The sequence below is a fragment of the Stegastes partitus genome, unplaced genomic scaffold (assembly GCF_000690725.1).
Source record: "Stegastes partitus isolate 25-593 unplaced genomic scaffold, Stegastes_partitus-1.0.2 Scaffold1422, whole genome shotgun sequence".
In the NCBI taxonomy this organism is placed as follows: domain Eukaryota; kingdom Metazoa; phylum Chordata; class Actinopteri; family Pomacentridae; genus Stegastes; species Stegastes partitus.
Window position 1 is genome coordinate 53,892 of NW_007579153.1, and position 12,643 is coordinate 66,534.

At 41.0% G+C, this 12,643-nt stretch overlaps 1 protein-coding gene across 1 annotated transcript in view; it reads right to left on the reverse strand.

Annotated features, from left to right (window-relative positions):
- LOC103370427 (adenylate kinase isoenzyme 5) overlaps nucleotides 1-6,947 on the reverse strand; it is a gene marked incomplete at its 3' end in the record, with an annotated part of 50,192 nt that extends 43,245 nt beyond the window's left edge. Inside the window, exons 1-3 of the mRNA XM_008299482.1 lie at nucleotides 6,673-6,947; nucleotides 5,242-5,428; nucleotides 2,094-2,261 (exon numbers count right to left, since the gene is read on the reverse strand). Of these exons, the coding sequence (XP_008297704.1) occupies nucleotides 2,094-2,261; nucleotides 5,242-5,428; nucleotides 6,673-6,732 (415 nt within the window). The remainder of the gene's footprint in view (nucleotides 1-2,093; nucleotides 2,262-5,241; nucleotides 5,429-6,672) is intronic.
- Nucleotides 6,948-12,643: the final 5,696 nt, after the last annotated feature.

Sequence of the window (12,643 nt, forward strand, 5' to 3'; positions counted from 1 at the left end):
GACACTCAATGCTGTTAATTACGTCACTGCAGTTGCTCGATTAAAACCTATCGATGGATGCCGGCTATGGCAGTGAACCAACCGGCATGTTTGTGATAAATTCATGTCATACTAAGTGCATTTTCCAAAAATAAATAAATGAAAATAACTTTTTTCTTTAGAAGTTTTGTGATACATTGTCTATATTATTATTATTTTTATTTTTATTTTAACATTTTCACACCGTTGTCTTGTGCCTGTTGTCCTTTCAACAAGCTGCACATATAGAACAGATGTATTTTGAGGAAAACACATCTCGACACTACAAAATAGCCGACAGAAATCTGTGCCACAAATCCTTAATTGTCTCTCTCGTCCAGCTGCCATTCCCCTTCGACGCGATGCATGATGGTACATATTGTTTGGTGAGTGACCACTGGCTGTACACTCATATTCACGGTGGATTGTGGGATACTTTAACGGCACCATACAGGGTTTAATAATTGTAGCTTAATATTTGGACTGCGCTACAAACTGGCGAACACACTATATAGTGCACTGTGTAGTGTGTAGTAACTGGTTTCAGACACAGCTATGGTCAAGACGACCTGCTGAAGGTCAACTGAGCAGCAGAATGAGGAAGAAAAGGTCATTTCAGTGATTTTGAATGTGGCAGCATGTTGGTGCCAGACAGGCCGGTCTAAACTATTTCTGTTGGGATTTTGGGACTGAAGAAGAGAAACTATCCAGTGAGCAGCAGCTGATGTCAGAGGTCGCCTGGCCAGACTGGTTTGAGATGATAGAAAGGCAGCAGTAACTCAAATACCCCTTCGTTATAAACCAGTAATGCAGAAGACCATCTCTGAATGTAAAAAAGGCCAAACCTTGAAGCAAATGAGCTGCAGTCTGGATTTCTGCTGCAACAGTCAGATCATCAGAATTCGGCACAAACAATATGAAAGCATGGATCCATCCTGCCTTGTATTCAGGCTGATGCTTGTAGTTTTATGGTGTGGGAGATATTTTCTTGGCACACTTTTGGCCCCTTCGTACCAACTGAGCATCCTTTAAACACCTCAGCCTACCTGAGTATTGATGCTGACCATATCCATCCCTCCATGAACACAGTGTGCCATCTTGTAATGCTACCTCCAGCAGGATCACCTGCCATGTCACACACCTCAAATCAACTCAAACTGGTTTCTTGAACATGACAGTGAGTTCACGTTGGTCCAGTGGCCTCCACAGTCACCAGACCTCAATCCATTAGAGCAGGTTTGGGATGTGGTGGAACGGGAGATTCGCATCGTGGATTTACAAATCTGCAGCAACTGCATGATGCTATCTAGAGATACGCCGATTAAGATTGATAAGTGAGCTACTTCAGGTCTGATGAATCCACCTCTCTCTGTCTGTCATCACTCTGTGATCTCAGAAATGTCTCTCAAACAGAGAATACAAAAACTGAACATGAAACACAAGCCGTTACCACGAACCAGGAAATTAGCTTTGCTAAATTATCAGCCACAGATTACCTTGAAGCAGTCTGGATAATTAATATTGCTTTGAGATATGGACCTTAGTGGGCAATAAAAGCGATAGAACAGTGAAAGATTAATAAGCAGAGGGGAGCAGTCGACTAATTGTAGGAGACAAACTGATCAATCTCAGTCGATCCCACATAAACAAAGTAGAGCCTCCTGATTTCATCGCTCTTGTTTTTATTTTACATATTCAGTTACGCTTATTAATGAAGACGCTAGTGATGAATGACAGGTTCTCTGCTATTACATGATGTCAAAACACTGCATGTCGTCTACATTGGTTCCAAACATCAGCCTTTCTTAAATTCCAATAATCGGCATCAAAAAAAATAAATAAATAGACACCATATCAGTCGATCCCTAATGCCATCATTCCAACATGAACCAAAATCTCTGAGGAATGTTTCCAGTACGTTGATGAATCAATGCCAGGAAGAACTTTGGCAGTGCTTAAGGAAAAACGAGGTCCAACCTGGTAGCAAAGTATAAAACTAGTAAAGTACATCTAATGAAGTGGCCAGTGAGTGTATTCAACTGTTTGTGTTTGTGTGTGCTATGCTGGTCCTTTACCGATGACGAGGATGACTTTGGGTCGTGGCCTGGACGGGTCGAACACCTCGTACTCCTCTATGAGCTCCGCCGTCTCCGACAGGTCTGAGTCGCTCTCGATGGAGAACTGGCTGATGGGAGGCAGGCGGTCGTACCGTCTGTAGGGAAAGTTGGGGCTGTCGGGCAAAACTGTCGCACAAACACGCAAAAACACACACATGTAGAAGTTATGACTGAGCAGAACACGTCAGCATTTGTTTAATTCATGAATAACATTTTGTTGCTAAAAGCTGAAGTTCACGATTGAATTTTCCTTGAAATATAGTAAAATTATTAATGCTCTCAGTTTTTTTCTGCTAAATTCTGCTCTGTCAACCACTTCATGGGTCGCTGTCATGCTATTTCCAACTGAAGATCCCATTTCAGGACAAAAAAAACAAAAACAAAGCCACGTCTGTTTAAACAACAAAACAGCAAATTAGAGGTGAAGTTGTTTGAGTGATGAATTCAGAGTAGCTTCATTCATTTTGCTAATTATCCTGCTGCCTCTGGTGATAAAAGCATTGATTATACAGCTTTAACCACAATAACAGTGACTGAAGATAGAACTCATCACTCTGAACTATTCCAAGGGAAATGAAAGCTGCTATAATTCATCTGCATAGTCAGTATTATCACTTTACTCGACATGTACTTGCTGGATATGAAGAGAACGGAGGCAGTTTAGCAAAACACACAAATGGTTCTTGTTGAGATTAAAACAATTGAGCAAAACTAACAGAAGGTTGAAAATGACTAATAATGCATCCTCACCCAACTGAATCTAAAGACTTACACATAAATCAGACCAAAGTTATATCAATTTAGGAATCAAGGACAGGATTTCTTCCCTGTATTTTTTAAAACGTGACATATTTGAGAATTCAGAAATCAAAACTGATTATCATGAAAAAAGCACTATATTATTAGAAGAGGAAGAAAAGGCTGAAGTCCTGAAAGCAGGAGTCCGTCCGAAAACCTTCTTAACCCTTTGAACCTCCAAACCCACCAGTAAGTTTACGAGACACGTTTTAAAAATTTGCCAAAATTACACCATTTAGCAGAGCCAGGAACTGTACAAACTGAAATCACTGGATTTTCAGCGTTCCTGCCCGTCCTCAAGCTCCTCCTCTGTGATGTGTGGTTCATCAAGAAACCTTATAAAAAATTAAGTCTAAAATTGTTGCATTTCATTAAAATTACTTTATTCTATATGCCTCATATAAAAAATTGTCAAAAGTTTTTTGTAGTAACTAGATTCTGCGAAGATAAAGACTTCTATGCCATTCGTGACTCTGCTGCAGAAACACATGGCAAAAATTCAAGGACTTTCTTTCTGAACTGCAGGCTTTGATTACATAGGAGGCAAGTATGGAAACAACATCCATCCATCCATTATCTATACACCGCTTAATCCTCACTAGGGTCGTGGGGGGCTGGAGTCTATCCCAGCTGACTTAGGGTGAAGGCAGGGGACACCCTGGACAGGTCACCAGTCTATCACAGGGCTACACTTAGAGACAGACAACCAAGCACACTCACATTCACACCTACGGACAATTTAGAATCACCAATTAACCTCAACATGTTTTTGGACTGTAGGAGGAAGCCGGAGAACCCGGAGAGAACCCACGCTGCACGGGGAGAACATGCAAACTCCATGCAGAAAGATTCCAGTGGCCCCACCGGGACGCGAACCGGCGACCTTCGTGCTGTGAGGCAACAGTGCTACCAACTGCGCCACTGGAAACAACTTAATAATGGAAATATGTATGTAGAGGAACCATTTTTCCAGTTTTGACAACGTGTGAGCTCTTGGAAAATGTTGCACACGTTGATTCCAATTTTTTTTTTTTCCGAACTGAATTTTTTAAACTAGATAATCAAAGAAATTAAACTCACTCTTTCATTGTAATTTATGGCATCGTAAGTTTGTCATACTGCACAAAAGACATTGTTAAGTTCTCTCTACTTCTAGTCATGGCTGTGTTGTTTCCATAGACGTGCAGGACTTCATATTGCAATGAGAAATGAGCCCACAGTGAGTAAGAATGTGACAGGAGCAGAAAAACGCTCAGAAACTGTTCGGAGTTCAGAAGGTTCAGTCATCTTTCTGCATGTGACATCAGTGCGGTTTCATGGCTCACACATTAATCTGTTGTATTTTCATGGTCAGTTACTGTGTAAGCTGCTGCCATGCTCCTCACGCGACATCAGACAAAGAAGTATGTGTCTGCGATGCTCACAAACAAACACAAATGGAAATTTTTTTTGTCATCGCTGTGTCTGCCAGAGCTTAAGTAAACTTTGTTTTGCAAATTTTAACTAAATTTTGCATCCACACCACTTCCTGTGTCAGTTAGACATGCCGGGAGCAGCGGCTGGAATCAATAACTGATGAATGTTGGGGCTTTTTGGTGTCCCCGCTCAGATGAATAATTAACCAGACATGCTCACCGGTGAACAGGTCAGTGAAGGCAGCGCAGGCGAAACTGTGATCTGAATGCAGGATTCTGTTTTTGAACTGCAGGTTTTGCATGAAAATCTGTGGCCAGTTTTTCGGACATAGTGTGTTTGCAGGAGCTCTGTTGTCTCCGGAACTTTTTTGTTTTTAGGACCAAAATCTGTGAGAGCAGAAAAGCATCCAATCACAGTGCACTCAAACAGTTCTCCTACCCGAAAGAGTAGCGCAACAGTTTGAACAATTTATCTACAACGGGCCTCCTGAGGGTTCAAGACAAACACCAACACCCTTTTCCTGTTCAAACGCTGAGCCGGTTCTGTCCTGAAGTCTGTGAGAAAGAGATGTGCGCTGCTGCCAGCTTCCTTATAAAGAGGGTAAGTGCCAAAAATATTTATGCTGGCAGCCATTTCTTTGCACCAAGAACATGAGCCAGAAATAAAATCGGATAAACACAGTGCCAGAGTGTGGAATTAGATGGGATTTAGAACGCGATAAAGTGTCGTAGCCCATATATTTGTCTTCTCGTGACCATTTAGATTCAAACTCCAGCAAGACAACTTCATTTGAGTTCAGCTAATTTGTGCCTTTTTTTCTGCTTTCTGTCGATCAACAAATCAATGAAGCCACTAATTAGCTCAGCTGTAATGTGTTTTACTCCATCCTCACCGTTTCTGAAGAGGGACCTGCGTGACTGGCCTCCGTTCAGGGGGGGAAGGGACTTCTTCTCCTGCCCTACAAAGGTGTCCCACCGCACCTTTTCCGGTCCACCGAGCTCCTTGACTTTCTTCAGACAGCCCTCCAAGTACTCGATGGGGTCATCGGGCCGGTAGTACATCAAACCTGTCAGCAGGCTCTAGAGAAAACAATGGAGGACGTGATGAGGTGCTCAGGTCAACAGGAGTGTATGAGGCGATGTTTGCTCTGGCGGCGGCGCTGCATCTTTGTTAGATGTTCTGTGACAGCGTGACGGGCAATGAGCAGCACGGACGTTTTTAAAGTAAGGATCTGCTGGTTGCCTGAGCTGGAGCTCCACCAGGGGAACCTTCTCATTTTGCTCATGAAATTGAAACACTTCAATGCAGCTGCTGTTAACATCGAGGAGAAACGAGCGACTTCAGGCAAAAACGGGGGTCAAGTGTGTGTTTCTGTGACATTTGTTGGGAGTTTTTCTAAACAGGACCATCCTCTTGGACTTCCTGGTGCACCTCCACCCTCTTTTCTAACATCTCCCATCGCCTGCAGCCTGAAAACACACCGTAAAGTCTCAGAAACAAGACCTGCTTATTCACTTAGACCAAACTCACTCTTCTGATGATGTGCCACTACGCTGCTCGATGTAATTTGAAGCGACTGTAAATAAACAGCAGTGATTGCTTGCATACATTAGCTGCGCTAATTAAGTGGATGAGCCAGTTTACTATCCCCACAGGAAAATAAACATGATATTTGCTTATTACATTCCCGTAAGCTCTGACATGTGTGTATAGAAATAAGGTGATGATGACTTATTTGCACTTTATGGCATTTATTTACCCTCTATGATAGTCTATCACTTTGATAATTACATAATGTCCTTCTAGAAACTTCCTTAATAGTTAATTTTAGATGCACTCTCAGAGTTTCTGTGTCTACAATCAATTCATCACTAATAATTCTTCAGTTGAGTGTCACCAAAATGCATTAAAATGCTTTTTCATGCTAATTAAAGAATGCAGTGTCACCTGAAAACATCCTGTACTCCACAGATAAGAAATGTGGGAGGTTGTCTGTTTGCTTTAATTATGATCCCACACTATCAAAAAAAAAGCGCACTCTAAGGTAGCAGCTTATGAAACTGTGGATCAGCTGTGTTGTTTTCTCGTTTAAACCACTGTTCAATCATCTCAGCGCTTGACAGTCGCACCTCCATCAACCACTAGATGACAAACACCAGAGTGAACGGATCTTTACCGTGACTCTGTCATGCATCATGCACATCACAACACCCTCGAAAATGAATCTCTGTGTTTAAGAAAAAAAAGGACTACAGATAGTGTCATATCTGCACGCGCTGTACCCGGGTGATCTCCTCCCCACGAAGCGCGCAACATCTCTCACCTCAAATAGTTGAGGTATCTCCCGCCGTGCGAGATACTCCTTGGCATCGTTGGTATTCATCTCCAGTCCTTTTGAAATCTCAACTTGTCCGAAGCGTTTCTTTTGCTTTTTCTTCTCTCGTGTTGTGTTTAGGTGTCTCAGTGCCGGAAGGTAATCTTTGGTTATTAACCGAGCTCCTCACGGATCTTCCCTCTTTAACGCATTTTTGCCTCCCGTGTGGACTTTACAACTGGATTCCTGCAGGCGATGCCACCACGCCGCCCTCCTCGGTGATGCGGATGCGCGACTCTTCCCTCCTACAGCGCTCTGCTTCCAGCACCGTGTGTATCTAGTCTATGTTTGTGTGTGTGTGTGTGTGTTGACGTTGGCACAGAGGTTGCGCGCTCTGAAGTGCCAAATTACGCACGCACCGCCTCTACGTGGCGTTTTTCACTGGTTCAAGCACTGAAACTTGGGCTTGATGTTGGATTAATTGGGGGAAAAAAACTGAAGCAGGGCTGGAAAGTGTATAAGCACATTGCTCAAGTGAAGTATTTTCATTTTATGATTCTTTGTACTGCACTTTTATTAAAATTGTATGTAAAAGATGTTCAGTTTGTGGGATATGATCCAATAATAATGAACACTTTTACTGTGGATGGATTCTGTATGTTTTGTTGCTCAGGTTATTTCAATCAGTGTTTGAATTCAGGATTTAATGGAGTATTATTAACCCCTAAAAGTATTACTTTAACTTAAAAAAAGGACCAGAGCATTTTAAGTTAACTTGACCCTGTTGTCGAGGCAAACACTAAACTAAGAAGGATATTAAAATCCATCTATATTTGTTGATTAAACTCCTAAAAATTCCCCTCTCTGTATCAACTTTACACAATAAAAGTCTTTTTTTCCATCACAGTAATCCCATCCTGCATTAAAATAGCTCAGATGTAACTCCACTGATTCTTTTAGAATGGGCAGATCTAAGAAATCTTCGCTGCTTTCTCACTTGCTGCAGCTCGAGCACACCAGCTCACCTACAACTTTTATTGACTCTGCTTCCAAATGGCAACAGACGGTTCTATTTCAGTAGCATGCTAGAGCACTAATTCTTACATTAAGAACAGGACTTCTTGTGTTTTCTCTAGCTGAAAATACTTAGTAAAGTCCCTTCCTCTACCTACACAACTCCTCTACTGCTTGCTGCACCTGGAGCACACCAGCTCACCCATGACTCCGCTCAGACACAGTAAAACTACTATGCACTACAATCGTAATATCAGAGTAATTCAGGAATGGAAAAATAATGAATAATGACACCGAAAGCCTGCAAGTTGACATGATAAATAGTCTGCACTCATATAGCACCTTTCTACCTTAGTGGTACTGAAACAGTGTTTAATCATTCACCCATTCACACACATTCATACTCCAATCATGCACTTGCCTGCGATTGGGAGCAACTTCAGTGTCTTGCCAAGGACCCTTCAACTGTGGAGGAGCGGGGGATCGAACCACCAACCTTGCCATCAGAGGACAACCACTCTACCACCTGAGCCACTGCCACCTATGATTGGTCCATCAGATTTGTGACATATGAAACCCTGACAGTCCAATTCCATATTTTTGAAATTGTCATTGGTACACTGCATTTTCAATGCGAAGATGCTCTTCTATGCTTATTTCACTCATGATGTGTCTTCTAGCCTATAAAAAAAATCACCATAAGGACAATATTAATAAAGTAAAAACTCGATTTTTACCAGAGGAGCTCTTTAACCTGGTATAAACCTAAAGAAAAGTAGTTACTTTTGGTTTTCTTTACATCTTCCTTTACACATGCAGAGTTGCACCTAATTCACATTTACAATTCATGTTACATTCAAGCTCTGATTTGAGCTGATTTAAATCACTTAAGCACAATAAAAGTTCATAACATTTGACTGACTGGATCACAGACTTGGAAAAAAAAAAAAACTACAACAACTAAAGCGTCGGGTGCAGCTAAATACAGCTGGATGCAGGTCGTCTCCCAACTTGCATAACAATGTATATTTTTATTTTGGAGTCGTTGGAAAAATCCAGTTCAGCAAAAGGTGAATTCGACTGGTCACACAATCGAGCTTTTTTTAGGCAAGAAGCCACTTTGATCTCCCGGTTTGTCCTATAGGATTTGGTTCTTATAGACCACTAATCCTCTTGACAACTGGACGGCTGACTTTGAGCCTCCTTGTTGGTTATATCACAGAATAACATGAGATTAGTGAATAACGTTTCATGTGTGACCAAGATTCAGTCACCGCTGAGGACAAAACAGCCCGACAGTGAAATGTCAATTTATGGATTGAAAATGGAATAATAATTAGATTTATGTGACAGAGAACTGTTTTTGGAGCACATTGCTTGCTTTTTTTTTAAATTTTATAATGTGATTCAGTTTGCTCTTCTGAGCTCTGTGCCAGCAGAGTGAGTGATGCAGCAGGTCAAAAAGCAGCAGAAGTAGGAGGCGTCTGTTGGATTAAAGTGGTTGGCAGTCCTGACCAGGCTCCCTGCAGTGTGTCAAAACTGATTTGATGCTGCTTTTTCACAGGACCTGCTACCTGCTGCGCTGTAATGTTACATTAGAATTGCACAGAGGATGTTTTTTTTTTTTACTAAGTTCCACCGCACGTCAGGGCTCTCAGATACTTCAGCAGTAACAGAACAAGCGTTTTAACATCTGCTGCCTGTGATATCCATGTCACTTCTCATTACCGAGCTCCTTACCAATTAGCTGGAGAGGGCATTTGAATATGAAGCTGTCAGCATCGTTTGACATCTAGTCTGCTTCCCCTCCTCTCACCGGGGTATCAGCCATATTTGGCTAAATGATGATTTGCTGAATTAAACATGCAGTCAGCTGTGCACTGTGGCCCCTTAAGTGTCACACTTAATGTTAAATTGCCATACAGTGGGAAAAAATAAAAAAACACTCATAGAAGTCATAACAAATGGTACAACAATGAACCTACAGGAAGAATATATATAATGTGCCCCTGTAATAGTGGTAAAACATGAGTTTTTAAATTTAATTAAAAAGAAAAACAGCTTTTCTCAGCTATTAGCGATTGTCAACACAACCCATTTATGCATTTACTGGCATTGATTATAATGTTGCTTCTCTTGATTTCCGCTTTAAAATCAATTCGCTCGCACTCGGATGAATTCGGTATCTGTCCATGCAATGATAAGACACGCATACACAAGCTGCATCATCTGATAACCACACTGAGCTGCTGCCAGGCTCCCTCTCAGCAATCATGGCACCGATACACTGAAATTAAATCAATTAAAATTCAATCTTTCCCTGAAAAGTTTCTCACATTTTGTGCAACAGAAAGCTCACACACACACACACACACACACACACACACACACACACACACACACACACACACACACAAACACAGAAATGTTTTTCTTTCCATCGAGCTTTCATGTAAGTTTAGTGTTATGTTAGTCCACACACGGAAGAATAAACCTTCAGAGACAAGCACATAAGATGAATTATGTAATTTTGTATATTAATTATTCTCTCAAGCATATATGAGATTTCCATTCCCATTTGTTTGCACATTTGATTTTATTTCACTTACAATCAGCATGTACACATGTGTTCACTCCAACCTGTGAATAATGCAACCTGCTGTCTTGTGCAAGGCATAAGCAAACAGTTACATAAAGCCACTGGGGAGGATTGAATAACAATGACACAAAGGCACAATGGAGATATGTATGTAATATATAATATATATGTCATGTGTCTGCTTATGCATACACATGACAGACACACACACACACACAACTCTTGCGCAACATATGCTGCACTTTTGTTCACAGTCTCATCACTCCTCATTATGATGGTTTTTCCTTCTGTTTTGAAGGCTGTGTTTTATCATGTCTTGATGTTATTGTGCAACTTTGTGGAACAGTCACTTTGCATTTCACTGCCCACACTGTATGAGCATGTGACAAACAAACAAAAAAACTAACAAACAAAGAAAACAAACCCAAAACACTTTTATTTTCAGTCTAAAAACTTTACTTATAAAACTTAATAAAAAAAACAAAACAAAACAAAACAAAACAACAACAACAAAAAAACCCCCAGGTGTTTAAAAGCAGGATGCCAAAAAGGCAACATACCAACAATTAAGATAAAGTTTATACAAGAAGACAACTGACATAAAAAGGGAATATATTGATATTAGTCAAGTCATTAGTTTTTATGTAGCACATAAAGAAATCGTAATAGCCCTTGAGGCAAACTGCTCTCCAGTAGAGAATGAAACTAGACTGTGTCTGTAAATTTAAGTCTAAATATTATTATCAAAGCCTACAGTATAATTTATGATGTAGATTTACCCTAATATTGTGATTAACCCCTATAGTATTATATAAAATAAACATTTCTATGTGTAAATAAAATATTAAGGTGAAGATCCTACAGTATTATTTATAATGTAAATTTACTTGAGTAAGATAATTATTGTGGTATGTAGCCTATATTATTATTATTATCATTATCATTATCATTATCATTATCATTATTATTATTATTATTATTATTATTGTGCCGGTATTGCGGATTTTCTGAAATACACTGAAGAGAGTTTATGACTTTTCTGACATGTGAACATTGATCAAACTGAAATCTCACAAACATGGAACAAACAGGAGCTCACTACTTTCGATTGCATGTCGTTTTCTGGGCCTCACGTGTCATTTTCTGCATTCCTCAACTATTCGTTTGAATTAATAAGTTAAAAACAAAAAGACAAAACATTCGGTCCACATTTTCCATTTCGCCAAGAACAGCATCAGTGGTCCTGATGTTCTCCGTCTTAAACGTCCAGGCCATCCGCACATCCTCCCTGAGATATGACAATTCATTCATTCATTTAAAAATTCAACAAAGCCCGGACACAACTCTGGAAATGCGTTACTGCCGCTTCACATTTCTGCTTCCATGTTTTCTTCCTCTTTTTTTTTTTTTTAGTTTGTCTATTTGTTAAAAGAAAGAAGAAACCCCAGGCTGTACGGGCCTGCACCGGTTAATTCACTGGAGAAATGAAACGACTCTGGAATCCCCTCCTCGGCTATCCACCAGAAAAACCTTCCAGTTGATGTTCAGTCTCACTGTTTGTGGTTAAATAATGTCTTCTGACCGGCGGTGTTTGTGGATTTTGTGGTGATTTTAAAAGTCGCTGCAGCTTTCACAGCTAAAATGTGACTTTGTTTCAGGGATGGTCGGAGTTATTTGACACGAATTTACCACGAAATTATTTAGATCTGCAGAAAAATATTGCATACAAATGAGATTTTCCTCGTTTTTCTGATCGCTCTGTGGCTCCATTCTGTTGAATAAACCCAGAACGCACCACTTGGAGACATTTGCGCAGCTACACGCACCCCGCGTGCATTTTAATTAACTGTAATCACCTGTGAGGTTAATTAGACGTGGGATCAAATTGCACACATATTAAATTTAAAGGCAGCCTGAGCCCATGAGGGGCGGTCTGAGCTCTGTGGAGAGGCGCAGCAGCGAATCGTGCGGCTTTTTTCCCGATCACGTTAAAGACGACCAATGATCGGTTGATGTATTTGCAGCTTTCTGTCTGTTTAAATTTTCCCCGCAGTGGAGCAGACAAAGGCGGGCGCGCCGCGGACAAAAGATGCGTTGTGGCTGCCGTCGAAATATGAACCACCATTTTGATAGTCATAGCTGTAGACCGACATTTCCTGTCGGTACTAGAATGGCTTTAGCCCGCACGGTTTGAGTGCAGACACAGAGCGGACTGGTGCGCGCTGAGCGGAGGCAGGCTGCTGCTGCTGCTGCTGCTGCTGCTGCTGCTTCTCCATATTTGGCTGCGAGTCGATGAGAAGTGAGTCTGCAGGAGCCGCAATGGCGACAGGAGAACATGAATAAACAGAGCTGGCTCTGTGAGAAACA